The 27,696-nt window shown below is 42.7% G+C and overlaps 3 protein-coding genes and 1 non-coding gene across 7 annotated transcripts; 1 reads left to right on the forward strand and 3 right to left on the reverse strand.

The window, feature by feature from the left end:
- Nucleotides 1–568: 568 nt before the first annotated feature.
- LOC139213882 (homer protein homolog 3) lies at nucleotides 569–12,923 on the forward strand. Its single transcript, XM_070844565.1, has 9 exons — nucleotides 569–612; nucleotides 4,602–4,758; nucleotides 6,120–6,251; nucleotides 6,389–6,493; nucleotides 7,713–7,846; nucleotides 9,547–9,703; nucleotides 12,311–12,418; nucleotides 12,533–12,613; nucleotides 12,738–12,923. Exons 1-9 carry the CDS (start codon nucleotides 590–592, stop codon nucleotides 12,921–12,923), a joined length of 1,083 nt encoding a protein of 360 aa, XP_070700666.1. The 5' UTR covers nucleotides 569–589.
- A 2,356-nt stretch (nucleotides 12,924–15,279) lies between these two features.
- On the reverse strand, nucleotides 15,280–18,377 carry LOC139213883 (ubiquitin-ribosomal protein eL40 fusion protein-like). 3 transcript variants are annotated; one of them, XM_070844568.1, is made up of 6 exons: nucleotides 18,340–18,377; nucleotides 17,533–17,710; nucleotides 17,075–17,186; nucleotides 16,401–16,487; nucleotides 16,203–16,305; nucleotides 15,280–15,425 (listed from the first exon to the last, which is right to left on the reverse strand). In XM_070844568.1, the coding sequence occupies exons 3-6, from the start codon at nucleotides 17,175–17,177 to the stop codon at nucleotides 15,332–15,334; spliced, it is 387 nt and encodes a 128-aa protein (XP_070700669.1). In that variant the 5' UTR covers nucleotides 17,178–17,186; nucleotides 17,533–17,710; nucleotides 18,340–18,377; the 3' UTR covers nucleotides 15,280–15,331. The 3 variants fall into 3 exon arrangements, with proteins under 3 accessions (XP_070700669.1, XP_070700670.1, XP_070700671.1); XM_070844569.1 differs by having other exon boundaries at nucleotides 17,533–17,764; nucleotides 18,340–18,369; XM_070844570.1 differs by having other exon boundaries at nucleotides 17,533–17,580; nucleotides 18,340–18,366.
- On the reverse strand, nucleotides 17,810–17,883 carry trnan-guu (transfer RNA asparagine (anticodon GUU)). The gene has a single exon. It is a non-coding gene; the product is annotated as a tRNA-Asn (tRNA).
- A 381-nt stretch (nucleotides 18,378–18,758) lies between the features above and the next one.
- Nucleotides 18,759–25,000, reverse strand: LOC139214255 (ceramide synthase 2-like). 2 transcript variants are annotated; one of them, XR_011585457.1, is made up of 11 exons: nucleotides 24,834–25,000; nucleotides 23,756–23,873; nucleotides 22,999–23,117; nucleotides 22,721–22,778; nucleotides 22,536–22,586; nucleotides 21,264–21,356; nucleotides 20,847–20,975; nucleotides 20,054–20,163; nucleotides 19,772–19,925; nucleotides 18,990–19,636; nucleotides 18,759–18,936 (listed from the first exon to the last, which is right to left on the reverse strand). XR_011585457.1 is itself a non-coding variant. In XM_070845058.1 (10 exons), the coding sequence occupies exons 1-10, from the start codon at nucleotides 24,998–25,000 to the stop codon at nucleotides 19,415–19,417; spliced, it is 1,221 nt and encodes a 406-aa protein (XP_070701159.1). In that variant the 3' UTR covers nucleotides 18,945–19,414. The 2 variants fall into 2 exon arrangements, 1 of the variants encoding a protein (XP_070701159.1); XM_070845058.1 differs by lacking the exon at nucleotides 18,759–18,936 and having other exon boundaries at nucleotides 18,945–19,636.
- Nucleotides 25,001–27,696: the final 2,696 nt, after the last annotated feature.

Here is a 27,696-nt window from a genome sequence, read left to right on the forward strand (position 1 = left end):
AGGTGGTACCCTACTGCCGGCTGTTGAAGCGGAGCAGCCGGCTGGATGAGGAGCAGAGAGCTCGGACCACCGGGACGAGGCTAAAGAGAAGGAGGAAAAGAAAGAGAGCGGCTGCTGCTTGTCTGGTCGAAGATGGACATACACGGGACGGCGGTCACCGAGGTCAGCAGCTGTGCCTCCCCCGGGCTGTGACTCTCCGGGCCCCGCAGAGCTGGTCGGTGCGCTCCGGTGTCCGGGACAGGACGGTAGGGAGCCTTTGCGGGCTGCTGCAGGGCTGCTGTGTGGCGCCTTGCAGTGGATCCTCCCCCCCTGGAGAATAAAGCCTCTGGTAGCTCAGACTGAAGGAAAGAGGAGACTGGGACAGCAACAGCAGCTTCAGCTCGGAATTACTGTGAGATAAACCGAGACTGAGCAGGGTTTACACCGACATGGGGTGAGTGTGTCTGGGCTTGTATCGCATAGATTTAATTAGACTCAAAGTTTGTGGTCTGGCATCGTTTTTTCCTCCTCTGTTAATTCTGTTTAAATGGATGCACTGCTTCAACTCTCTCCTCCTGTTGTAGAAGAGAAGCCTCAGTCACCTTGTAAGATGTTTCCTCACCACAGAGAAAGGTAAGAACATTTTGAGACATTTGCTGGCTTGTCCTTGTCTTTTGCCCCCATTAGGAGGCCACATAAATGTAAAAATGTTCTTGATTTAAGAACAAGGGAAAGTCAGCCTTAATCTAATTGTTCAAATGATTTATTTCTCTGCTTTTGTGCACATCTGGAGCAATGCTGTAGCTTCCACCCACAGACACAGATTAACCAGAGTCATTTCAGACTTGATGAATCTTTTAAATTAAGGGGATCATCCTCTGTAGTGTTTTTCTCTGTGTGTCCCCGTGTTCTTCAGATTATTTGATCCGTAACTCTTAGTTATGGCTTTGCTTAGGATGCTTTTATTGCAGTGGTAACTAAGAAAGTACCAAAGAGCGATCCCACAGAGGATCATAGCAGGCACTAGAGTGTCAAACTGCTCATTTAATTTACAACAAATGTAAAACCTTGTGTCTGATTTGTTAAATATGTGTGTACTAACAAAGGGAAATCGGATATTGTGCCGCTGTGTTTTAGATGGACTGTTGCAATCAGCGTTTCCTTGCATTCACTCAGAAATCTGTTTCTCTAATGTTGAACATGTGTGTATGACAGATTTAGTCCGATCAGACCACAGGGAGACAGGAGAAGCAGATTGTAGATGCTGTGAGATTGTAGTTTAGGAATTAGTGGGGTTTTGTTCATCCTGTGGTGCAGCCCTGACCTCTGTCCAATCATCAGCAGGCTTTGTTATGCTCAGAGACCCCCATTAAGCCCCGCAGGCCACATCCATCTGCTGAGGATGAAGGTCAAGCAGCTGAACATCCTTGAGAAGTGAGAATGGTTAACAGAATACACACAGAGAAACACGAGCTCACACAGCTTCACACCGCCAGGGTGCGTCTCAACGACCGTTTTCACGCTCAGGACGGAGTCAGCGTCGACAGACAGACACACTCACACACTTTGCATTCAAAGATGATCTATTTAAATATGTAGTCTTGACTGTGTAACTCCCAACTCCACCAGAGGAGGTGCAGCTTTGATTCCTCATCTAATAATCATTCAAGCATGAATATAGAATATTAACGACTTTGAGCTTCTCAGTTGTGATGATTTGTTGTTTTTCTTTGTCTTATATGATAAAAAGCTGAATATCTTTAGGTTTTAGACGGTTACACGGAAAACACAAGCAGTTTGAAGACGCCACTTTGCGCTTTAGGAAATTGTAAATGGAACTTTTCTCTATTTTCTGATATTTTGTGGCCCAAACATTTAATAGAGAAAAGAAATATTGATCATGAAATGATTATTAGTTGTAATCCTAATTCTATCAGTGAGTTGAGGTCTGGTATGTAAACCCACCAGCATCTGGCAGTAAAATAAACTGAGCTCATGCGAAAATGAGCAGCCTACATATAGAGATCTCCAGTATTCCAGTGTCGGTACCAAACCCCAGGGACTGCGCCAGGCTTTGAAGCCAATTTAAAACAGAGGCCAAACAGTGTAATTACAACAATGGCGTCTGTCATGTGATGCCATTGGGCTCAGAAGGATTTTTTTCAATAGACTTACATTGTTAAAGAGACGTCTGTAAAGACGAGGATACATTTTTTGGACATCACAGCTCCTGCAAAACCAAAACCAACCACCCTCCATCAGAATTTGATCCATTAGGTCAGATAACATTTGGAGAGTCTAGAAGAGCTGCACAGTTTATCCTCATTCACTAACTTGAACGGGGGTCCGTCTCCAGCAATGTGTCCAGTTATCTTTGTACATCTATGGGGAGCTCTGAGAAAATGACCCTGATTGTGTCATCAGGGAGTCTGGAAGATGACAGGGACAAACCTACAAAACATGCTGTTGAATTGCATTATGGGAATTGTAGGATCCTCTTGTAGGCCTGGCTCACTCTAGGGGGCAAAAGTCAGGATATTTTGGCCTCTGCCACTTCAAATCTGATCAGTCTTTATTTAATCTGATCCTCAACTTAATGTCAGTGTGAAGGAGTGATGCTTTATAATAGTTTAGGTGGCTTTAAGGTCCTTGTTTTGGCATAAAGAACTAATTGTATCTCAACTCCCCTTCTTCACTTGTATCAGATGGTTAATTATACTGTCTAATAAACAGCCTACATAAGCTTTGCTCTAAAGAACTACATAAACAAAAACCCTTTATCCCGTTCTTTAAATCTTTTACATTTATAGCACTAGAGCACAAATATCACTCCCAGCTTCAAACAGACTGCACGCGTCTCAGTGTTTTGTCCCAGTTGGACCTCAGAGCAGCGTATCAGGAGATCCACTATCACAGGCAGGATTACTGCGAGATGAGACGGAGAATTATAGCTCGTTATTATCAAACTGGAGCGGGTCAGCCGCTGAAATGCCACCATTCATATCGAAATCTTTGCAGTCAGTCCTTGAAACCCAGCGTGTGTACGAGTCCATGTAATGTGTTTGTTGTTTTTTTTTTATCATGATCTCCTGCGATGAGAAACACACAGGGAGACCATTACTGGATTTATGTGTCACTAATGGGGTCAGATATAAATGTACCATGACTGGCCAAAATAATACAGTTCTTTTGGGAGTCGCTGCAATTTACAGTACTGCGTAGAGGAAGAAGTGTCCTGGTTTTTAAAATTTCATACTTTAACTTGGCAGCTATTTTAGACAACATTTTTGAGAGATGCAAATGAGCAGACGGATGAGAGTGATGAATGGCATCAGTCTGATTCTTTAGAGTCTGATCAGTGTTGGTATCGTCTGTACCCAAAAACATCAGCACTGGCTTTATAATCCGTCTGCCAGAATTTGAAGACGAGAGAAGACGTTCACAGTCGTGTACCTCCCTGTATCCCATTTGTTGTGATGTGACAGTGATATGGTCTTTAGATTTTCTAATAATGGTGTTGATCTTATCAAGGATTTAATCTGTAGCAAATTATTCATGTTGTTAAAACGGCAATGCTGGCTGGTTGGTCCGTCCGACACTTTCATTCAGACTGAAATCTCAACACCTGTCAGACTGAATGAAATTACAAACACAATCACGGCCCTCAGAGGATGAGTCCTACTGACTCAAGTGACTTTTCCTCCAGCGCCACCTGCAGTTTAATCCGTCGAATACTTTTAGTTTATGACCGAAAACCTGCAAAACTAATGACACTCCCATCAGCCTCAGCTGCACTTTGTGTTTAGTGCTAATTAGCAAATGTTAGCAAAGAGACATGAACATGGTAAACATCACACCAGTAACAAGGAGCGCTACTGTTAGCAGGTCAGACCTCACAGGGTCACAGGCTGAAACTTCACACATAGCCTGACACCTAACTTTTGCCTTATGCACTCTTCTGTGTTTTCTGTGTGGGAGAACACAGTGCTGTAAATGTTCTGTCTGGACGCTGGAAGAAGGGAGTTAAAAAGAGAGAAAGACCTTTAACAGTCTTGCTTCTCATACCGTGCGACCGCGTGACTGAACCACCTCCCAACACTAGTGACTTTGTAGCTTTGATGTATTTACCTCGTATCCAGGATACATCTCTGCAAATACTGGCAGGAGCAGAGCAGTGGGTGGAGGGTGAGCGACTCGGGAGAGGGTTCAGAGCGTTTTTAGTCATTTGCCAGCTAAGTCACGGCCCTTTATGGCTGGTGAATGAGGCAGGAAAAAGTGTGGGAGAAAGCCAAAGGATGATTCCAACATCTGTCCCTAGATGGCAGAGAGACAGATGAAGAGGCACCATTATGAAAATAATGAAGCATTTCCTCTCTAAACAAGAGAGAGGCGCAATTGGAACTGACTTGTATGCTAATGGACTTTAATGGAGGACATTTCAAATCTTTCGATGCTCAAATATTGAACAAAAAACTCCATGGTGGTTCATCCAAGAAGCTTTTAGTCTTGTTTTTAAGATTTTTGAAATGTGCAGAACTTCCTACTCAAAGTGACAAACAATTTCCTTTCAGGATCTCATCATCATCATCATCATCATCATCATGTCTTGTTTCCTCCTGCAGGGAGCAGCCGATCTTCAGCTCCCGGGCCCATGTTTTCCAGATTGACCCCACCACAAAGAGGAACTGGATCCCCGCCAGCAAACATGCCGTCACCGTGTCCTTCTTCTATGATGCCAACCGTAACGTGTACCGCATCATCAGCGTGGGTGGGACCAAGGTGAGGGGGGGCAGGCTAATGCTGATAATAGTGATGATGTTTACAGCAGACAAAGATTTTCTCAAATTGATTCTCCTCTTCAGCAACCACACCAGACAATCTGTAAGGCGAAGAAACACGTAGTGAACAAAACCATGGAGAGTGTCAACAAATCAGCCGCCACAGTGTCTTTCTCCCAGGCTTGTGGATTTAGATCATGAGGAAGAGGCCACGGTCATCGCTGGGGGGTTGGGGGCATATCTGATCTCTTCTTAACACCTCTGCTCTGACCCACATTTCTGCCTCCCAGAAGGCAGTGCGTGGTGGCAGTTGGTCGGTCAGCAGCCCAATCCTGCCAGGACTGGTGTCTGGCTGCAGAATAATCTTCACTGCTGCTGCCACCGTCCAACAGTTTGTGTCAAACATGTCACCGCAGAAATGCAGACTGTGGAGCTCATGTAATCGCCAGTTGGAGGGGAAAGAAGGACGAAAAAGCTCCCCCCTAAGCTGCCATTGCCCCGCAATTCTGGGATTTGAAATCACTTCCATTATTGTAAGGCTGGATGACGTAAAAAGGTTTATAAATAGGTTCGCTCTAATATTTTTTTTCCCCATGTGCTCAGAGAGAGAGAGAGAGAGAGAGAGAGAGAGAGAGAGAGAGATTGAGAGATATGGCTCCAGCCACCTCTCTGAGAGTGAGGTCATGGACGTGGTGGATGTGATGTGAATTTGTATTTTTACTGCCGTCACCTTCTCAGACATATGATTTAAATTCGCCCCTGCTCTGAATTTACTTTGAACAATAATCACTCGTGATGTGGCAGAGCTCTGGTTTTTGACATGTCTCGTGGGAGAAAGTGCTTGAAAATAGCCGATGACCAGGAGTCCCAGTGGAAAGTTAATGTTTCACCAATGTCACTGTAAGCACAGATGCTTTCCTGTGTTCGTCACTTTCCCAGAGAACATGCGAAACATGAAGTTATCCTGGTCTTGGCGACGTTTATGGCAATATCGGGCAATATCGTGGAAACTGGTGATGTAGAGTTTGGAAGAAGTGGACATTTAGGAGGCAGGCAGGGTTTAACAGGAAGTTACTACTCGTTGCATTGTGGGAAATCAAAACAATCAATACAAATCACAGTATGTACAGAAGATATGGTGCTGTAGTGTGTCAGGGTCTGGAATTAAGTATAGACAAGGCTTAAAGGAGTGAAATGTTAATAAAAGGAGGGTACAAAACAGGTCTACTAGTTCTAATTAATCATTTCAAGTAATTAGTTTTGTCTGGTTTCTTGGATCTACTGCTGAACATCTCCCTGAACTTTCTGATCACAGGATGTCGAACCGCCTGAATAATCTTTTGTACCTCATTACATTTGCAGGCAATCATCAACTGCACCGTTACACCCAGCATGACGTTTACCAAGACGTCCCAGAAGTTTGGCCAGTGGGCCGACAGCAGGGCCAACACGGTGTACGGTCTTGGTTTTGCTACAGAGCAGCAGCTGCATCAGGTAAACTAACCCAAAGTGACTTTTTAGGAAAGCTACCAAAGCTTCTTACTCGTTGTACATTTCCACAGGCGTATTAGTGCTGAATTATTAATGTGTCATTACCTGAAACAGTTTATCACTTGTCCTCTTTTGAACAGTTCTCTGAGAAGTTTAAGGAGGTGAAAGATGCAGCTCGTCTGGCGCGAGAGAAGTCGCAGGATAAAGAACTGGCCAACACAGCGCTCACCATCGCTGCTCCTCAGGTGAGCTTTACTCTGTTCGAGAAAAAAAAGTGACAACATGAAAGTAGAGCAAACCTCCGCAGGTATCAGGCAGAAAATTTAATGTCAAAGCTCTGTCTTGAGCTACAGAAATATCCGGTGGTGCCTTTATTTTTTGGCGTTTTAGGATTGAGGAGACACTGTGAGCACAGGGCAAGGTTAGATGGATGCATCTCTGTTACTTCGCAGCAGTTCAGCTATTAGACAGGGCCGCTGTGATAAAATCAAAGGAGGGCTGGAGAGAGAAAAGAAAGGTAAAAGAAAGATGAGCTGGGTCACTTGTCTCGGAGGGAAGAGGAAGTGAGGAAAAGTAGGACAATGGTAAAATTATCCTGTGCCACTCTGCGGTGCACCGCATCTGCATTTTCTTCCCACTGCTGCCGAGAGGCCTCTGACTCCAGCACTGTAATGATGAAAATGTAGTCAGCTCAGGGCCTTTTTTGATCAATAGAGAATAATTACCCATCAGTTACATCTGCTTGGTCATGAGGAGCATTCCCATTTCCTTTTAATTCTGCGGCTGAACAGATTCCAAGTGATGTCTCTCACTCCACGTCTTTATTGATTTAATGAACACGTTGGAGAAGCCAAAGCTCCAGAAAATTGCCAACTGCGCCAATTAATTGTACTTGATTCTTGCTAAGTAGCGCTGCCCTGCATAACTGCTTGTGGTATTTTTGAAAAGGTCATTATGTGTGGGGAGCTCTGTTATGACATGTTTCTTTGTCTGTTTTTTCCACCTGATGGATTCCCTCTGTAGTTCTCACAGGTGAGTCTGTCGTTGTTGTTTTATCTTCTTGAAAAAATCTAAGTATTATTTGGCATTGGACAAAATGGAAACTGCCCCTGGGAGTAATTTAAAAACACAAGATATATATGAGTGCAAATATACTCTGACAAACTGTCTTTTCCATTCTGTCTGTCTATCTGCTGTGACACCACAATTATCTCATTAATGCAGCTCACATAATCATGAGTCCCTCAAGGCCTGAGACAGCAAAGTGATTATTATGTTTAAGGAGTCCTGTTACTTAGCTTTACTTTGCTTGTGTGTGTTTTAATTTAAGCATTTAGTTTTATCAGACTTGATGTGAATGTGATTTTCATGACAGACGCAGCATCTCTGCATCATTTTCATCCATTTGGCGTAGAGACGCCCCGTGTGTGTCATTAGGAGTCCATTTACTGATGTGTTTCTCAGGACCTCTCGGACGATCTCCAGTCTCCACCGGTGATGTGCGTGAACGGGCCGGAGGACAAGCTGTTCCGCAGCCAGAGCGCCGACATTACCCTGTCTTCTGAGAAGGAGCGCATCAAAAAGATGCTCTCTGAAGGGTAACCGAGTTATGCACACACACGAAAAAACAAAGACGCCACCGGAGTAGAAACACTTTCCTCACTTCTTTTCTAATCTCACTTTCTGTTCATACATTTTAGTTAAACACTGTGATAACGATCGCTTGGCGACAGTCTTGTTTTGTGGAGGTGTTGACGATCTGGCTTGGTGATTGTGTGTCTGCTTGTGCTTTAAAACTCACCAAAGTTATCCCCCACTTTATCCAGTGCTCACAAATGTGCCTGGAACTGATTATTGGCAATGGAAATACTAGTTTGACAAAAAAAATCAGCACAAAGTCTGTTTATTAAAATTCCAAAGCTTTGGAATGTGTTGGAGGTGAACTTAAATGAAACTGATGTACTAATAATATATTACTATATTACTATTTGAGTAATACTATACGAGCAGGTAATGCATGGCCTTTAATCTCCATCCTCCCAGCAGCGTCGTCTGAGCATTAATATGGTTTTCGGTTCTGGGGTTAATTACAGTGTGACGTCATTCGATTTGTTGTTTAGCTTTGTAGGAAACGAAGAGGCCGTTCGGATCATTGAGGTGTTGAGTCATACATAATATCAAATACGCTTTGTAAGCATCTTCTCATTCGGTCCTTTGAGCCACCCACAATGCTTTTATATCCTACAGTCCAATTATGATCACAGGAAGCTGCTCCTGAATGGTTACCATGGTAAACTGTTGCTATGGGCCAACCTGAAGCTCTTGAGATGTAGAGGGGCAGAGCGAGGGCGAAGGATCGAGGATGAAGAGAGAGTCTGACTGATCTTTTCTGTACACTGCACCAAAAATGATTTAAATTAAGAACATTAAATAATTTCATGGTCTTCATGTGATTTGTTGAATCAAGTGGTGTTCTGGCCAGAAGACTGGGAAGAGGCCTGTTGACTGTATACAATAAATGTATCACACATTGGGGCTAAATACATTGTAAATGCAGTCACCTGTAAGATTCAGCTCAGATAACGATTCTTTACGCTCACAATGTTTTAATTTGGAGCCCAGGTTAGCAGGATAGTATCACTGTAAGACTCTTTGATGCCAACTTTACTTGGCAATCATCTTGTGCAACGACCATGCCCACAATCTCCTACTTCTTATCTTACTAATTACATTAAATATAATAATCCAACAAGCAATTCCTCAAAATTCAGTCTTGTGATGAAGATGGCTTTTAAATGAAAGCCTTCCAGGATTAGAGGGTCACTGTGGGGACATTTTGGTCTTGTTGTTTGCTCTCCGGGCATTTTAATGAGTGTATGACCTTCACTCTGGGCCGTAGATGTGCTGCTGCAGGCTGCAGTCCTCCATACAGCCTCCTTAACACTGTTACAGGCTGCTTGTGTTAACCAGGCCAACAGTGTTTCATCATGTTCCAAACACTTGGCAGCAGTAAAGTGTGCTTGTTTCTACACAGCCAGCTATAGTGCACACTAAACATTCGCCTCATATTGAAATGTTTTCTGTTTTGAACTCAAAAAGGCCCATGTGGTAGCTGTTCTGGAGCTTTCCATCACACAACATGATCTTCATCAGCACATGGAGTTTGTCCAGTTATCGTGGAGATTATAAGAGTTCAAATTTTAGATTTTTCAGTGTCCAAAATCTGTGTAACAGCCACATAAGCCATATCATGATGAGGCTTATATGTATCACTGGTTTACAGGTTTGTGTTTTTCAGGTCCATTTGTGAGATGAACCTGGAAGCCGAGCTCTTCACCCTGCAGGACAGCAACACCAAACTGGTGGCAGCTTTGCATGAGGCCAATGCTAATGTGGAGCAGTGGAAGAAACAGCTGGCAGCCTATCAGGAGGAGACGGAGAGACTCAGAGACCAGGTGAGGCTCCGCTGTGTTCACACTCAGGTCCAGAGGGCCTCAGCTTAAAGTGACCTATTTTATTTTTCTGAAGCCAAACTACTTCATTGGCCGGTTCAGAAGTACAATACACACCATTCCTGTATTTACCTAAATCACAAACCCCAGGTTGTACTTCAGCAGTGTGGACATGTAGAGTGATGCTGCCTTTGCGCCTTCTTCATACACTCCTACTTCTAAATTCAAATGAAATGAAATATATCTTGTCACATATTAACAAACAAGGAAATGGATGATTGTCATTTTTAGTTCTTTGTATGTTTTAAATTACTTTCTATAGGTTTCTGTATAACTAAAAGGTAAACTTAAAATGTCCTTGATAGCATTCACTGAATAAAAACTAATATTGAACTTTACATCAAATCAGTTCATTTTAGCAGTGCACTCCTGTATAACCTGTAAAAACAAACCCAGAACTACCAGACTGGAAACACTTCTGGTTGGTATTGATTGATATTAAATGGATTAGAAGTGTGTTTTTTTAGCCTTGTAATGGACTGATGTTCAGCCGCCTCTCTCCCAGTGCATGCTGAGCAGGATAAGCGGTTTAGGTGAATGGATGGATGTGTGATGGATGGATTAGCCGTTACATGAGAAGCTTTTCTGGCCACGTTGACCTCAAAGCTCCATATTTCGTGTATTATTATTGAGACATCTTAACGGTGTTCCTGGTACTAGAGATGAGTGTTGAAACAGATCTGTTTAAAGATGAGACAGAAGTGTTTAATGAGAAGTCAAATCAGGCCAAAAAACCTTCATGAAGCACAGAGTCACACACTGGAAAGTAGTTTCTCTCTCTTGTGGCCTCTAAAGTCCTTCAGCTTTCATGTGCTGCCAAGTCCTTGTTCGCTCTGCGGTGACCTGCGGGGCAGAAGCTGACGGAGCTCTGTAGCAGCTCAGGTTATGGCTGAAGAAACAATGTTTTCAGACTCGTCATCTCTTTGCTTTGGTGTTCCTGAGTGTCTCTTGGTACTTGTTCAGAGGAAGAAGAAGAAAAAGCACAAGTTAGTCAGGCTAACACACTTCGTCATTCTCTAACATGATTTGTGCTGCAGGCATTTTACCGCCAAGGCTTTAATCAAGGTGTTCCCTGCTGGTTGAACCGGTTCCCCATGCACATGGCAATGTCACATTTCACCACAAGAGAGTTAATACAGCGAGCCACAGCAGGGTTCACAGCTGAATTACCCCTCAGGTTCCAGTGGATGCAGATGCCTTCACCCTCCCTATCCGCACTCATCGATAAAAGGTATTTTCACATTTGCTGGTGGCTGATTCCTCGGGGAACGACCTCGCCTCAGGCTGACAATTACAAACCTCTCCGATTCAATGCTTTAATACGTTGATCCCTTTCCATTACAGCCCGGCTTTACAGTATCGATCACTGCTTTTTAATTCTCCACCGCTCGTCTGGTATTTAGAAGCAGTTTTCACCGTTTTGGTCCACATCAACAAACGTATTCACACAAGTGAGGACCCTGTCTCTATCTCGTTCGGACCGAGCTGGTTCCCTCCATCGGAGGAAGGGGACCAGGTGGCTGAAAATGGTTCACGTCTCTGGGGTGGTGTGAGAAGGAGTGGGGTTTGTAGGACAGCAATATCCTACTTTCAATGCCCCAGTTAGGAAAAAATGAAAAATCACCAGAGGGAGCTGGCATCCACTCGTTTCTCTCTTCTTTTTTTTCCCTTCTTCTTTCTAACACACTCCTCCTTGTCTCAACCACACATGGTTTGAAATGCTGCAGCCTGTCTCTGTCAGACGCCGGGGCACTTTTGAAGGTGTCCTTCTGTTTTTCTTTCTCATTCGTGGTGCTCAGGTGACAACACAGCGAGGATTTTATTCCTGTTCACTTGAACATGTGAACATTACTCACTCATCTGCCTGTTGATGAATAGTAGTTGTAGATGAGAAGAATCATGCTTTAATTTACTGTCTTAAAGAAGCTTTGAGGGATTACAGAAAAACATTTTTAATTATGTTATGTTTTATTATGTTTTTGCATAAAAGCTTTTATAACATGCTATTAATTAGATGTCTGAGACCATAATGTTTGACAGCATATATTTCCACGCTGTTGATGACCAGTAGATTTCACAACTTTCAACATTAGACGATAAAAAGTACTCAGCGCTTCACAACAAAATCATTCAGCACAAAATTTTAATTAGGCAGGGTGGTAATAAACACAAGTGCAATGACAAAAAAAATCAAGGAAAGAAAAGCAAGAAAGTCGGGTTGCATGAATCATTCATTTCAAACTTTAGGGACAAAGACAGCAAATGCTCCGTCTCCCCTCTCCCTCACTTTAAGTCAAGTTCTGGAAAAATCCAGTGGACGCTTGTTTAGCCAGCTTGAGAGACTTTTAGTTCATGCTATTCAGAAATGTATCCCTCTGTGTAGCACATGATAGGCAGTGCTTTAAACTGTGTGTAAGTGCCTTCATTTTTAAGATCACTGAATACTGTGAGGATGTGAGTGATTAGACATTAAGATTTTGTGTGAAGCCATGTCCCACATGCTGAGTTAATTCTGTGTGTGTGTGTGTGTGTGTGTGTGTGTGTGTTAAGGTGGCTGAATTAGAGGCCCACGGAGGCCAAGGCCCCAGTGACCTGCTGAAGGACGAGCTGACCCAGTCCCTGGAGGAGCTGGAGGCCCTGCTGAAGGCCAAAGACGAGGTTGGTTCTCCATTTTAACATCAGCTGCAGTCAGAGGCGGGAAGCTGCAATGCTCGTCACACCTGTTGATGAACGATTAAGCTACTCAAACTCACGTGTTTCGTTCTTTTCCAGGAAATCCACATTTTGCAAAGCAAGAAAGCAGAGTACCATGAGATGGAACATGAGAGGGATGGGGCCATCCACAGATTACGGGTAGGAATGAGGGTATGCTTTCCTATTCTGTGTGCACATTTGCTGAAGATAAGAGAAATAATTGGTAGTTAAACTGACAACAGCGTTGGTTTTTAAAATGTCCTTCGCCTTCTCTTCTCTGTAGGAGATGGAGATGCGTAATTCAGATTTGGAGCGACGCATCCAGAACTCAGAGCAGAACCTGAATAACTCTCTGGAGGAACGGGATCGCATGGACTCTGAAATCCAGAGGGCCATCGAAATTCTGGACATCAAGATCTTTGACCTTAATGACCTTCGCCAGAGCCTGGTTAAACTCATCGACAAATAAGAGGGAGAAATGAGGAGAATTCAACCAGAGAGAGAGAAGGAACAGACGACAGGGTTGATGTTTTTTCGCGGCCAAATGCAGCGCAGGAGTAAACGAAACAAGAAGGAGCTGCTCCCTCGTCCTCTTCAAGCACAAGAACCACCTCGGCTGCAGGAGGGTTTCTCCATGTCTGTGTTGCAGCAGCGGCTGTGCTGCACTCAACAACATACTGTAGGTGTTGGCCTAAGCAGCAGCATACACATGGTGTCGCTTGTCCGGTCTAATGTAACGCTTCATGTTGTTTTCAAGGGTAACATTCAATGCAATAAACCACCTTTAAGGTAAGTGCTTAACAGTGCTAGACATTTAATGTTGAGATCTGGTGCTTGTAGTTTTTCATAAGTATGACTTTTGTACACAAAATAGCGATGCAGTGTCAATATGAATAAGAGGCCTTGTTTTTTTTTCTCCAAATGACAAGTAATATTTACACAACAGGTTCAGTTTATATATTCAGTATAAAATTAATGCAAATAAAAAAAGCACACAAGACAAAATTACTATAAGAGATTTGCCTATTTAACAGGCTGCATACAACATGAATATTACTGAATTAACAGACAACAAGATTTGATTTGCGCAGATATAAACTTGTGTACGGTCTTGTAGTTACCCACGCATAACGTAGCAACTATAATGTTGTGTCAAGACACGGGCAGAGTGGTGTATGCCGTATATTCAAGGTCAATAAAATAGTACGCTAATAGTCCTTTATATCTGGGTAAGGCATGGACGCACAACTTAACCTTAAACATTAGATCTGAGTCTTGATACCAAAGATCAAATGTTAAGAGTCATTGATAAGGTCTTTCAGCAGCTTGTCTATTCACACATCTTCATGTAAACTTATAAGAAACCTTTAAGTCTAAGATAAGCTACAGAAACCCATGAGTACATTTTAGTGGATAAGATACAATAAGTAATTTAGGACAAATAAGTAATTTCCACATGATATCAATCAGTAACGCTGCAGTGATTAAGTAAATACAAGAAATAGAAGTCATCGTCGTGTGCTTCATCTCTTAAACCACTGACTTAGTGACTTATTTATGACAATATGACGCATTCGAGGAAATTTAAGAGACGCCTTCTGCCATTTTTCAGCATGTTACCTTTAGCTGTGGACGATGTGCTGTACGCCTTCACAAAGTCCTTTCTCACTCAGAGTGTATTATATGTTTAACATAGTCTATCATGCTATGTTTGGATTATTTTTTCAAGCCTTACTGTTCTGTTTTAAGGGTGGCTGTTGATAGTCATGCCAGCTCGATGTCTCAAACACTGAGTTGCTATCGTGACCGTTTGGAAATAAAAGCAAAGAAGTCAGTCGCTCTCTAATGTACTTCTTTCTTGTGTTAAGTTTCTTTTTCTCTGTGGTTCATGAACTTTATTTCTACCATAGTGCCAATCCAAATGGTTCCAGAAAGTTAATGAAAGTGGTTTATATTCACCTTTTACCTTCAAGGAACATTTGCAAGAGAGTGATTTATTGGCTTCATTATTCATTCATTTATTGGGTGTGTTTACCGAGCTTGTTGTTTAGATTGTGTTCTGCAGGCATTGTTGGTGCATTTGCCCTTTAAAGTTAGAGGTTCGACCCCTGGACCGGCAGGATAAATGTGGGTGCTTCGATTTCTCGCATTACAATCCCTGAGATGCCCTAAAACAAGGCGTTTACCTGCAGCTGCTCCAGTGAAGAACGTCCAGTGGCCAACAAGTATTGTAATTCTTTATGCCATTGAGTGTGAAAGTGGCCTTCCTGCAGAACAGCCTGGCTCTCACTGAAGCATCCCTGAATCAATACGCTCATTATCTGGCAAATTTTAGATTGGAGTCAATTGACTTTTGTCTTTGTACATCTCTTAATTCCTCCTGGTTTTTACTTTCTACATATGATCCTGTTAAATGCTCTGCAAAGACGTCTTTCATACACAAACACAGCTGACTGTGCACCCGTCATCTCACATCTGACAGACTGAAAACGTACTGATCAATGACTTTAAACCATCTTTAAACAGTTTGTTCAACAGAGAACTAGATTTACAGAGCCTACGTTAGTGCTCAATAGGATTTATGACACTATGGACACACCAAGCCGTGATGTTTGGTTTATGTGTGTCATCATCAGTGGTCTCAGTATCATATAATGTGAGAGGAAATAAACACGTCAGACTAGAATACAGATAAACAAGCTGAAAATATTCTAACACGTTTAAATATCTCTCTGTCCTCTGATCGTATGTAGCTGCTACATCCACAGAACTCATCCGCTGGTCCATGTGATGTGATTCAGTCACACAAACCATCTATAGATCAGTTGTGTTTGTCAAAATGTTTTATTCACAGTGCTGATTATTGTTTCCAGCCGTCTACTTCAGCTTCTTCTTGGGCCTGATGTTACTGGTGTGTCCGCACTTCTTCTTACGGCAGTTGACGGCCCGTGGGTGTAACCGAGCGTAGCACCTGACATGAGAGAGAACAGGCTGTTAGATCCAAGTCATCATCATCATCATCATCATCATCACCAGCTACTGACACAGATCACTGTGTTTGGTCTGTCGACCTCCGCCTGTCCTCCAGTGAACAAAGGTGGTCGTCTCTGTTTCGCTTTAGATGGATTCATGGTTTAGTGGAGGCCTGAACTGATCACACTCTGCAAAGGACCATGAAAACTACTTGAACTCTTCCAACAAACCTTAAAAACACTGAGGGAAACAAGAAGAGTCAAACTTATTTTGTAAAATTTTGTGTCTTAGCTTTAAGACACAAACAAACAAAGCCCCTCTGCACTGCTGCAAAGTAAGTAAGTACATTTAGTAAGTACTTCCACTACATTTGACAGCTTTAGTTACTTTGCAGATAAGTGATACTGACACATCAATGCATCAATAATTACATTATATTACTAATTATATTTTATTATATTATAATTATATTATATATTTTATTTATATATGATATATAGCTTATCAATTATAATCCAACAATAATATATATACACATATAATACTATGAAATGGGCACAAGTACTTTTACCTTTAGTATTTCAAGTGTGTTTTGATATTTATACTTTTATATCTTTGTAAAAATCCTACATCATTTCTCACTAGGATAAGTAAACAGCTGTTACAGGATCTCACTAGGAGAACTTTTAGTTTTCTGTCTGAACTGTATAATCTTTCAGCTTGGTCCTGCCCTCCTCTCTGCCAGTGTGACTCTGCACTGGGTTTGTAGACATACTTGCGGCAGACCATCTTCTCACAGTTGTACTTTTGAGCCAGTTGCCTCAGAGAGGGCTCAATGATGCCCCCCCTCAGACGCAGGACGAGGTGGAGGGTGGACTCTGGGGAAATAATCATGATGTAACAGTTATGAAAAAGGCTTTGGCCCAAAATAGCCTCATACTTGTAACATTAGTGATGGTGAGCTCTAGCCTACCCTTCTGGATGTTGTAGTCTGACAAGGTGCGTCCGTCCTCGAGTTGTTTTCCAGCAAAGATGAGACGCTGCTGATCAGGTGGGATACCTCGAAAACAAAACAGTCACAACTGTGAACTGGTGCTTGTGCCGTGCTTGGAAAGGTAATTAAAGGGCTGGTCCACTATTTTATAACTGTCTGAGGTTTTTCAATTTCAACCAGCAGGGACAAATAGGCCTCTCTTGTGAGCTGCCATATCACGACGCCTCCGCCTCCTGTGTGACCCCACTGTCAGCGAACTGCGTGCAACTGTGAGTGGGGTTCAGGGCAGCATACGTCACTGCTTGTTGAGTTAGTTTCCATTTGAAAAACCCAGAGAGGAACGAGGCCATGCCATGCCACTCATACTTGTAAGTACCTAACAGGTTTGCCGGCATTGTTTAATACTGCTGGTATCAACTGAACCTTCAGCTACACCAGATGTGCTCTTAAGTAACTACTCTTATCTCTTACATGAAAGAGATCGTTTTTATTTGGTGTAAGAAGTTTAACTGGTTTGGAGACTGATAATATCTCAGTGTAAATATCTGCTAGTATCTCTAGTATGTTTATTACATTACAAATAAAGAGACACATTACAGATGATTAGACGCTGGTGCTTGAATTAAAAAAAAATTTTAAAAAATAGAGCCTACCTTCTTTGTCTTGGATTTTGGCTTTGACATTCTCGATGGTGTCGCTGGACTCCACCTCGAGGGTGATGGTTTTACCCGTCAGCGTTTTAACAAAAATCTGCATCTTTGTTTACTGAAAAGAAGGCAGAAAATGTGTCAGTCAGACTAAGATGGGCCAACAAACACGCAGCTGACTGAGAAAAACTCTTCTAACATGCTGCTCGGACTGATCATCCATCCTGTGTTTGCTTTATTTCACTGTTTTCTGCAGCTACTTTGACTGCAGATTTACAAGTTACATTCACAACTACAATAATAATTATAGAAGAAAACAACTAAGTTCAAAAACTACACGTCCACACTGCAACACTAACTGTACACTACTAAAAACACATCTACTACTGCCGTTAATGTGACTGTTTAAGAACATAAAAAACACCAAAAAGGATGGTTTTAGAAATGCTAAAGTCTGCACTTACGTCGAGACCATTCACCAGCACGTAGCCAAAACAGGAACTTGGAGATCCCTTTGGTTAAGAGGGGAAACAAGCTCATCCAGTTTTTAATCTGCTCTGATGACACATCTGCACAGATGGAGGAGGGCTGGTGTGCAGATCGCAGGCGCTGACATGTTGTATATCTACTGGCGGTGACGCTCTGGTGTGTTTAGACGGCACAAGTTCAGACAGATGGTCTTAAAATAACTCAAAACTGTAATAAAAGTGGCAAAGATGTGAACAAGGAGCATAAAGGAATCGTCCCTGGGTGGGCTCGAACCACCAACCTTTCGGTTAACAGCCGAACGCGCTAACCGATTGCGCCACAGAGACGGTTATACACGACAATCAATCATTAACAGTAATAAAATATTATATTATATTTGTATATCATATATAGTTTAACACGACCTGCGGCCGGTTGCGTTAATCCTGATTCAGTAGCGCCCCCCAGTGGCAGCTTCAATGCGTCAATTGCGCATGATCGTCTATCCTGTCCGCTGGGTGGCTCGTCGTGAGCTAAATATAGGAGCGTAATCAAACAATAACTAATGTAAACACGACATAAAAAGGACTCAACAACATGAGAGCAGAGCGTGAGTATCAGCTGTGAGCCAGCCAGTTCAACAAACAGCCGACTTTACAGAGAAGAAGTACATTAGCCTTAATGCTAGCTAACAAACATGTCACTCAGACTAAATACAGTCAACTAGTCCAGAAACACTGAGTGAAGTTTAATTATTCTCACAACACATGTAACTAATAATAACAAGTTAGGATAAAACTCACATCCAGCGAAGAAGCCAGCAAAGTAAAGTCTCTACATCACTCTGATGGACGTCGGCTGGTTATGAAGATGGCTGGTGATCACGTCACGTGCTCCATTTACTTTATACAGAGATATTTCATCAAGCACGTCATCTCTCACATTTACCTGCGTGACATCACGTATGAAACTGCTACATGTTGCCAATGTGTTACAGGTGTGATCCTGGTTGGAGCCACCAGGTGGGACTGTGGTGCAGGAGAGGCTCTGCAGTCTGCACGGGGATGGAGGCTCAGACAGACAGACAGACAGACAGACAGACAGACATCCTCAAACACGTCAAAGGTCATCTTAAACACTTTATTTTTACACAAAATATCATTAACAAACTACAAAGGGTCACATTTGAGGCTTTTGATTAGCTTTTACTTTTTGGTGTAAACTGGGAGTAGATTAGGAATAGAAATGAGCAGAATATAATTCTACTTAATCACTGTTTCAGTGTCTTAAATCATCACAAGAGACCGGTATGCAGAGTAAAATGATGACTTTATTTTCTGTATTTAAATATCTGCTGCATGTTATGGAACAATTTCATTATTTTACAATATAAAACATTTCTGTCTAAACTAGCCTCATATCAAGTGAGGCTAGTTTCTTTTTTTTAATATACTTTCAAGCACGTGCTTTGTGATCTTGCTGAATGACAAACAGTGTAAACGGTCAGCAGTGTGGGCTGCACTGAAGAAAAATATCAGGCAGTCCACGGAAAAGTGATTTAAAAATGATTGTGTAGCTGTGAGTAGGCCCCAGTGGCGTAATGGATAAGGCACTGACCTATTAAGCCAGCTATTATGGGCTTGAGGTGCACAGCAGAGTGGCGCAGCGGAAGCGTGCTGGGCCCATAACCCAGAGGTCGATAGATCGAAACTATCCTCTGCTAAGATAATCTATTACAAAAAACAGCTCTCATCTTGTCTAATTCTGCTCTCAATCAATAGTGGAGCACATCAGCATACAGCAACAGAAATATATTAATAAAAGATCACATCCTTCCTATATGACCTCATGTTAAAAAAATAAAAAGCTGTGAAGACATTACTGAGCTTTACGCATTCTGTCGGCTACAGCCGCCCTGTGGTTGGTCAGGTTATTTAGGACACAGCTGCTGGTCAGCATAGACAGTTTGGAGTTCATGGTTTGGGTGTCTTTACTTCTGTCCCGACAGTAATCTCCTTGATCCATATTGTCCTCTGATCCTCTGCCATCGTCTTCCTCTTCAGCCTCACTCTCTTCATCGCTGCGCTCATCTTTTTCCAGCTGGAGACAGAAGCAGATGTGGGATTTAACATGTGCGACAAAGCCGAGAAACCAGTTAGAATTGATTTAGGAATAATTAAAAATGTTAGTCAGAGAGGTACTGTGGCTAACATCGTCTTCACTGCTGGTTCTCACCTTGCCTTTAAGGAACTTATAGACCATGCGTAAGATTAAGCCGGCCCAGAAGATGTGGAGAGACTGCAGCACCATCAGCAGGACGTTGAAAAAGTAGTAGCCAACAAAAGGTTCAAACACCTCCATTGACAGCACCAGGGTGGTGTGGATGATTCTGTGAATAATCAAGAAATTGGAGTCACATTGAAAAAAGTGTTGCTGGCAGCGGTCGTCTGTGCTGCATTAGGTAGTAAAACATTTCATCCACAAAGAATGGCAAAGCATCTCCGGAGGAAACCTTACTTGCTGGGAAAGATCACCAGTCGAGTCACGAGGAAGACGGCAGCAAACACAACAAACAGAGCGTCACACGTTTTCCTCCAGCCGGTGCCGTAGTTGAACATCTTGGCAGACTGATTGAATTGATCAAGCAAATACAGACTGAAGGTATATGTGAAGCGAACTCACCAGAGTGAACAAAACATTAGTTAAAACATTACTGATGGGGATCGGGACAATAGAATATAAGATGGGGGGAGTAAACACAAGCGTGTGTGTTTAATGTCAGCTCCATGTCGAGCCTGTAACATGATCAGACCTCCGTGCAGTGCAGACCGACGCTGTGCTCTAGTCTTTATTGTTAGATTTACTCTGACGTATCACAAAGCAAGAATCCAACAAGGTTTGGGCTTTATTAATATTCTTTATATTGCTTCTCCTGTGCAAACCTTTGTACCATCAGGATCCTAATGTGCTTTCAGCGGTCAGGACTCAGTCACAGGTTCTGCCTGCTGAGATAAGATGAGCGTCCTGCAGGCTGCTACAGAGATCCCAGACCAGATACTGGTTTTCTAAGAACAGCCTCAAGCACAGCAAAAGTCTTTACAGAATTTAGACAGACTCACATTAGTAGGGCTGCACAGAGGCAGAAAAATGGCCAACGTAGAGGTGAATCTATGGTGACGTGTTCTGAAGGGATTAATTATATGTGTGAAGTCCCTTGTGCTTATTTGGGTTTGGCCTTAGACACACGAGACTCTTACTAACATTAAGTCTTCTTTTAAGTCCTACCAAGGTACGAGAGAGGAGACTTTACCTCCAGCAGGATGTCAGAGGAGTCGTGAAGCAGCATGACCAAGGTGCCGATGCGAATGTAGTTGGCACAGTAGGAGAAACTGAGCAGGAAGATGGTGGCCAAATGGTGGATCACCTGCTCTTTAAAATCCTGGAAAACCAAACACACGTAGAGTATCTGCCCAGTGAACTAAAATAACCTTCGTATGTGAACAGAGGAATTTAAATCCCGGCTCCTGTAATCACTTATTAGCCGTGTGCTGAATGACGATTCTCATTAAAGCAGAAGTGTAAGCCGCCAGGTATGAAATACGACCCGACTGAAGGCTAATACTTTCACATGCGTCCTTCTTTAAAGGGCAACTGTGTTGTGAGCTAATGAAGTTTGGAGAATCTGTTTTCTAGGCTTTTATCAGTGAATGAATGTTGAGGTCCTCACCTTCCTCTTGATGTCCACAGAGATCCGGAGGAGCAAAGAGCCGTAGAAGCCCAACTCCAGCATGTAGTACCAGTAATGAGCTCTCTCCATGGGCTGTGGACCAAACATGACTCAAACTGGTTAATGACCAGCGATTCAAAAACACCTGGACGTTTACTGGTGGCTCCCATCAGACGGCAGCGGTTAACGCCAGAGGAACAACAGGGGAGTTGTAACATTTTTAATGAACAAAACTAAAAGATAACGACTAGGAGTCACAGTTAGTAGCAGCAGTGCATCCTTTCAGCTAAGATTTGTATCATCAAACTTGGCCTTTAAAGCCCTTTTTAAATGAAGCTGTAATGAATCTGAGCTAAAACATCAGCACATTTATCGATTAAGTTCTGGCTTCTGTAATATGAATATCTGTTTTTCTGTGATGGTGAACTGAATATCTTTGGGTTTTGGATTTTTGGCAGGACAAACGGAGACATCTGAAGACGTCCCCGTCATGCCCTGTGGACAGGGAGCACGCCTGTCACTAGAAGATGGCCTGAGAAAAGGATTACAGTGTCAGTGTGAGTATCAGGATACACTTGGTGAGGGTGGTGTAGCAGCACAGCAGAGTGGCGCAGCGGAAGCGTGCTGGGCCCATAACCCAGAGGTCGATGGATCGAAACCATCCTCTGCTAGGGCAACCGTTTCTTGCAGTAATGGAATATTTTAGCTTTTTTTTTAAACACAGTTTAAGTTGTTGTTATTTCATTGATTCATTGATAATGAAAACTACTTGCAGCTCCAAAATGAAGGTTTACTTTTACAAGTATATTGTGAGGGCAGAGTTTCTCTAGATGCAGAGACAAGATGAGTTTACTACACCTGATGAGCTTAATGAGCTTAATCACTCCTCACATCCTGACCAGGCTTCATAGCAGCCTGATTCATTTCTGGTCACGTTTCCCTCAGTTTTTGGTTTAGATGTCTTTACCCATAGGATGAGTAATTGGATCTAGATTAAAGCGAGACAGAATATTCATTGTTCGCCGTAGTATGAACGAGGAAACGGATTCATTCGCCGGACTGTGATTATTTTACATTTCCTCCTGAAAACAAAGTTAATCTTTTTCCTTTACGCTAAGATTTCAATCAAATCAAACAAAAGTGACCACTATTAACAGACACCGCATAACACAAGGCTTTCCTCATTGTTGAAGATGCACAAAAAAGATAACGACACAGGCACGCTCATTTTCCCAAAGCAGCAAGATGATGCACTGTAAGTCGTGTTTTCACCTGAACTGGATATTTCCTCCAACACTCCCTGCGGTCCCAGAACCACGATCTCTGTAGAGAAAAGATCAAGTATAAAGCTTCATTAATTACTGTAATTATTGGATTATATTTGTAAACTCTGATTCACTGACACGCTGTGTTTTTTGCAACAATAATAGTGTTTTGTCAGGAACATTGAAACTCACGTCGATCAAACAGGCCAGTCCGGCTACGAAGGCCGTCAGGTAGAAAAAAAACCTCCAACTGCAAAATAAAAGATCAGAAGTTTCGAACACTGAAACGAAATGCTCTTTAAAAATGTAAACAAAGCCCACAAATGAACGAACACAGCCTGAAGTGGCGACTCTTGCAAAATGATTCTAGCTCCCAGGGCCTTTTTGCAGTGGGCGGTGAAGGAAAGCGCTCTTGAGGGAAGTCATCTGTAAAATGAGCAATGAAAGGGTTTCGGAGAGAAAGCACTTACGCAGCCTCGGCAAACTTCTTGGTTTGACAGGGCCTGTCCTGGTTCCTGCGAAGTCTGAACCAGGTCTCAATCTGCCGCTGGGTTTTGCCACACAGTGACATCAGACTAACAATTTCACCCTGAAAACAACAATGCAGGAGATGAGTTGAGGACACTGAGTGTAATGGAACCAGAGGTGGTGGATGTTATTTCTTTCACAGCGTTACCGTCCACTGAATGGACCCTGGTGTCGGGTTACTCCCAAAGTATTGTTGTAGCCAAATGTACAAGTGTTAGCTGGATAAGTGAAGCAATCTTTGGCCCTCTTGGTGTTTTTGATGTCTCCTGAAGCAGCTTAATGATCATCTGCAGGCTTTAAACAAACAGCCCTGCTGGGATTAATTAAACTGGGCCATGTGATGCAGTAAAGCCTCTTTATATTCTGTGTTACTGTTTTGTATCTACACAGAGAGAAAGCAAATAGGAATCATTTTCTGTTTATCCAAAAGCTCAGAGACAATGACGATTGTGTGCGACTGTGTGGGGCTGTTCTCCTCCAGGCTGGGTTTTCCAGGAACAAGGATGTGCTGTCGCCACAACACTCGTGTTCCCCTGTGCCGTTCACTACTAGCAAGAGGAAGTAAAATGCTCAAGATTAATGTTTAGGATATTATCTTTAAAAATCGCCTTGATCGTTTTTTAGCGCAATCAGATAACTTGATTAAATAAAAACTGTGCAACAGATGGTGCACTCAGGCTGAGGCCTTTTCAGACTAACCTGCGTCGGCTTTCTGCTCCTCTGGGTGTAAAACGACTCCAGCTTCGGGGAGGGGGCAGCACTCACTTGGAGTCTATTCTTCACCCCTAAACAACCGCCCATGGGTGGGGCGACAAACCTGGGGGCAAAGAAAACAAAAGAGGGCTCACACAAATGATCTAACACCCACTGTGGGACAGCCAGAGTGCCCGTCTGAGGATCTTTAGCCATGTGTACGTTATAGCTCATTTACAGCAATCACTTTACAACTGGGATTACTGTACGTACAATGGATGGCAGGTGACAGAGCAGGGTGTGTGTGTATGGACGTACAGTGTTGCCGCTAAGTGAGGGAAGCATTACAGTCCAGAGGAGTATGTGGAAACAGGAGGCACATAAGTAGAGAAAATATAAAGGGAGAGGTTACAAAAGTACGTGCTTAACATTATTCTAAACCAGTGGGCAAAATGTAATGTGTGTGCATAACCAGTGGAGTAGTTTTCTGATATTACAAAGCAAAGTCACTGTAAATACAATATGAACTCTGAATGTAATGTAATAAAACAGGATACAGCAGAATAAAGGAGCATAGTAAAGGAACAGATTAACTGGGTTTAACGAGCCATTTGATTCCTCTAATTATTCACTCTTGTGAATGTTAAACAGTGAACACTACCAGTTACAGTGTGTGTGTGTGTGTGTGTGTGTGTGTGTGTGTGTGTGTTCCTTTGAGGCTTGTCATGCAGTCCTCACAAGCCCACAGCACCTTTTACTCCATCTTTACTTCCTGTAGTTTCTCTTACAGATTATTTGAAGTTAATAACTGTTTATGTGTTTCATTAGATTTTGATAGTTCAAACTGATAATCTTCATCAGATTAAGTAAAACCATTTCATACAATATTCACATTATAATTTACAACAACTTTCACTGAAAATCCTTCATTTAAGATTTCTATTTCTCCCCCTCTCTCTGTCTCTCCAAGACAAATAATACTTTTTCAGAGGTGATAAAAAAACATCTGAGGTGAGAAACATTGCTACAGTGTCCAAAACATCTCCCAGACCTTCACAGAACAAAGAGCACAGGTGTGTTTTACCTCTCAAACAGGCAGCGTAGGGCGACAAAGCCCAGAGCGAGGGGCAGAGCTATGAGGAGGTCCTGGGGTCGGGGTCGGTCAGAGTCTGCCAGCTGTTCCACGTCCTTCCAGGTCACACCTGGAGGAAGCCAGTAGTCCTGCCTCCACACGTCGGGCAGCAGGTCCATCCTGCAGAGGGAGAAGTGGCATGAGGAAGCCAAAGTTTAAAAACTGAGGTTTACACGGAGTTCAGCTACTGGTCTGCTACCTGCATTTGATTTGGTTCAGGGGAGTATTGAGTGGAGTGAGACCTCAGGGGCCTGTGAATCACGTGTTTGTGTGGTTCTTTGTGTGTGTGTGTGTGTGTGTGTGTGTGTGTGTGTGTGTGTGTTAGTGCTGTGGGTAGTTAAGGTAGCACTTCTTTGAGAGTGTGATAAAAACGGAAATACTATGAAAACAAACATTTTGAGGGACAACAAAGTGTGATATGTTTCACATTTGATATCTGTCTCCACCTAAACTACAAAAATGCCCAAACTACAATAATTAATGAGTCACATCAAAGCCATAAACATAAAGTTTAACATCCTTTAAAAAGCTTACTTTAAAAAGGCTCTGAAACAGTAGTAAATTATATTATAAATACCAGAATAATAATAATTCTACACAGGAATATAGAAATACTATACTTAAACGTGTCTGAGTTAAAAACCAGACCAAACTGCTGCGAAGCTACAAATACAGTAGATTAATTTCCACAGTCACACACACACACACACACACACACACACACACACCAAGCTGCCCCTAGAATAAAGAGCATGGACTGACCTGGCTGCAGCTCTGGACAGGAGGACAAGACCCACTTAGAGCTGTGGACCTGTTTGAGCCTCAGTGCCGCAGGATCCTGACGACTGGTCCGCCAGAGGAGAGCCGCTCACACACACACACACACACACACACACACACACACAGCTCAGGGACGGAGGGGGGACAGCACCACCGGAAGCACGGCTGACCCCTTTCAAATTAATACACACCGAGGACACAGAAATACGCAACAACAAAAAAAAGATTAACGAATACGAGGCTCAGTCATAAATTATCAACCAGTCAAAATCAGTTTTTGTTTTTCTTACCTTCCTAAATAATGACTTTAATTAATTTCAACCCGTGATCCTGCTCAGTAAATCCACTGTACGTGCCCACAAGGATACTGTGTGTGTACCTTTACTCTGAAGGGCTGTGTGTGTGTGTGTGTGTGTGTGTGTGTTTTTCTAACAGGAGGGTGTAACTTGATGTAACTTGATGTTTGAGTGGCTAATGAAACACCTGGGGCGTCTCCAGCCCATAAACCATTAACTCAGCATGGGAACAAAGGAGGCACCAGGCTGTATAGGAGGCTATTATACAGTTCACAATGTCTAATAACACAAAATGAATTGGTTCAGACAAAAGCTGGCTTCATCTTAGCCTTATTTACACGAATATATGGAGTTAGGATTTAAATGCTAGAAGTCACACAGCTACAACAAACTAAAAGCTAAAACTATGAGCTAAATCTCATGTTCAGTCCCTGTTGATATTAAAGTGATAGGTCTACTATGGAGCTTCTGGCTAATGTGATCTTAAATCTGAAAACTTTATGCCCTTTCTGGACTTGTGCTATTGTTATGCTGTGTTTAAGCATTTAGCCTCAACCTGTACCTGCTACTTGGGGCCACGTCTCAGCCAAATGTGCATGGGTTTGTTTTTAATCCTAATTTCACATGCTGTGCAGTATGTTTGTGCCTTTCATGTTGTTACAGTGAAAAGATCAACTACCTGGGGCAGGACTGAACCATGAAGAGAAAAGCCTAATGCATTATGTCTCATCGTCTTTCCTTATACTCCATGTAGGTTATAGCCGACTAGTGGCAGAAGTCGCCTGGGTTCGCGCTCTCTAAAGCAGCCAATGACACCCACAGCAACCATCCCGGACACATCCAGGACATCAGAGTTTGAAGGTAAACACACCTCTCCAAGTGTGTGCACAGCCCAGTTGTGTGTGCTGTCATCAAAGGCTCTGTGTTTGACTGCTTTAATGCAAACTTTAATGACACTCACACACACACACACACACACACACACACACACCCGTCAAACACACACACAGGCACACACTTCCACTAAACCCATACCCACAGACACAGACGCACACTCGAGTCCTCCTCCAGCCTCCATCGTCTTCTCCATCCTCCAACACTCTCAGCTGATAGTATTGTCATGGAGGGAGATAAGCAGGCTGTTTACTGATAACACCACCACTGTTATGCAGATGAACCGCTGCATCAGTCAGCACCACAGCTGTGTTATGTCTCAAGAAACGGTGTATTGTTCAGTCGTGCATGTACAAAGTGTCAGATAAATGTGGTAAAGGATCTAGTGTGTGCTGGGAGAGACAGAGTTTATGTACGTTTTACAACAAACAAGCATGATTTGCATGTGTGTGGGGGCTATGCTGAACTTCTGTTTGTGTGTGTGTGTGTGTGTGTGTGTGTGTGTGGTTTATGTCTGTATGTGTGTTTGTTTGTGTGTGTCTGTGTAGGTGGTTTGTATGTCAAAGTGTGTCTGTGTGCATTTCTGTGGGATGGACTGACACCAGCAGAGAGCCTGTGCACCCTCAGGAGGATATTTGCATACTGAATGCACCTGCCCAGTCTGAACGTCCATGAAGTGTCACAATGATGTCCTGATGCTGCGTGAGAAATATAAGAGAGTTAAAGTTAATCTGATCAGCTGAGCCTGTGACCACAGCCACCACAGAAACATTAAGGAACTGGTGTCTTTTTAAATCTGTAAATTTCAGTTTTTGATTAATACTTTACAACTATATTACAGCAAT

The sequence above is a fragment of the Pempheris klunzingeri genome, chromosome 15 (genome assembly GCF_042242105.1).
Source record: "Pempheris klunzingeri isolate RE-2024b chromosome 15, fPemKlu1.hap1, whole genome shotgun sequence".
Taxonomy (NCBI): Eukaryota; Metazoa; Chordata; class Actinopteri; order Acropomatiformes; family Pempheridae; genus Pempheris; species Pempheris klunzingeri.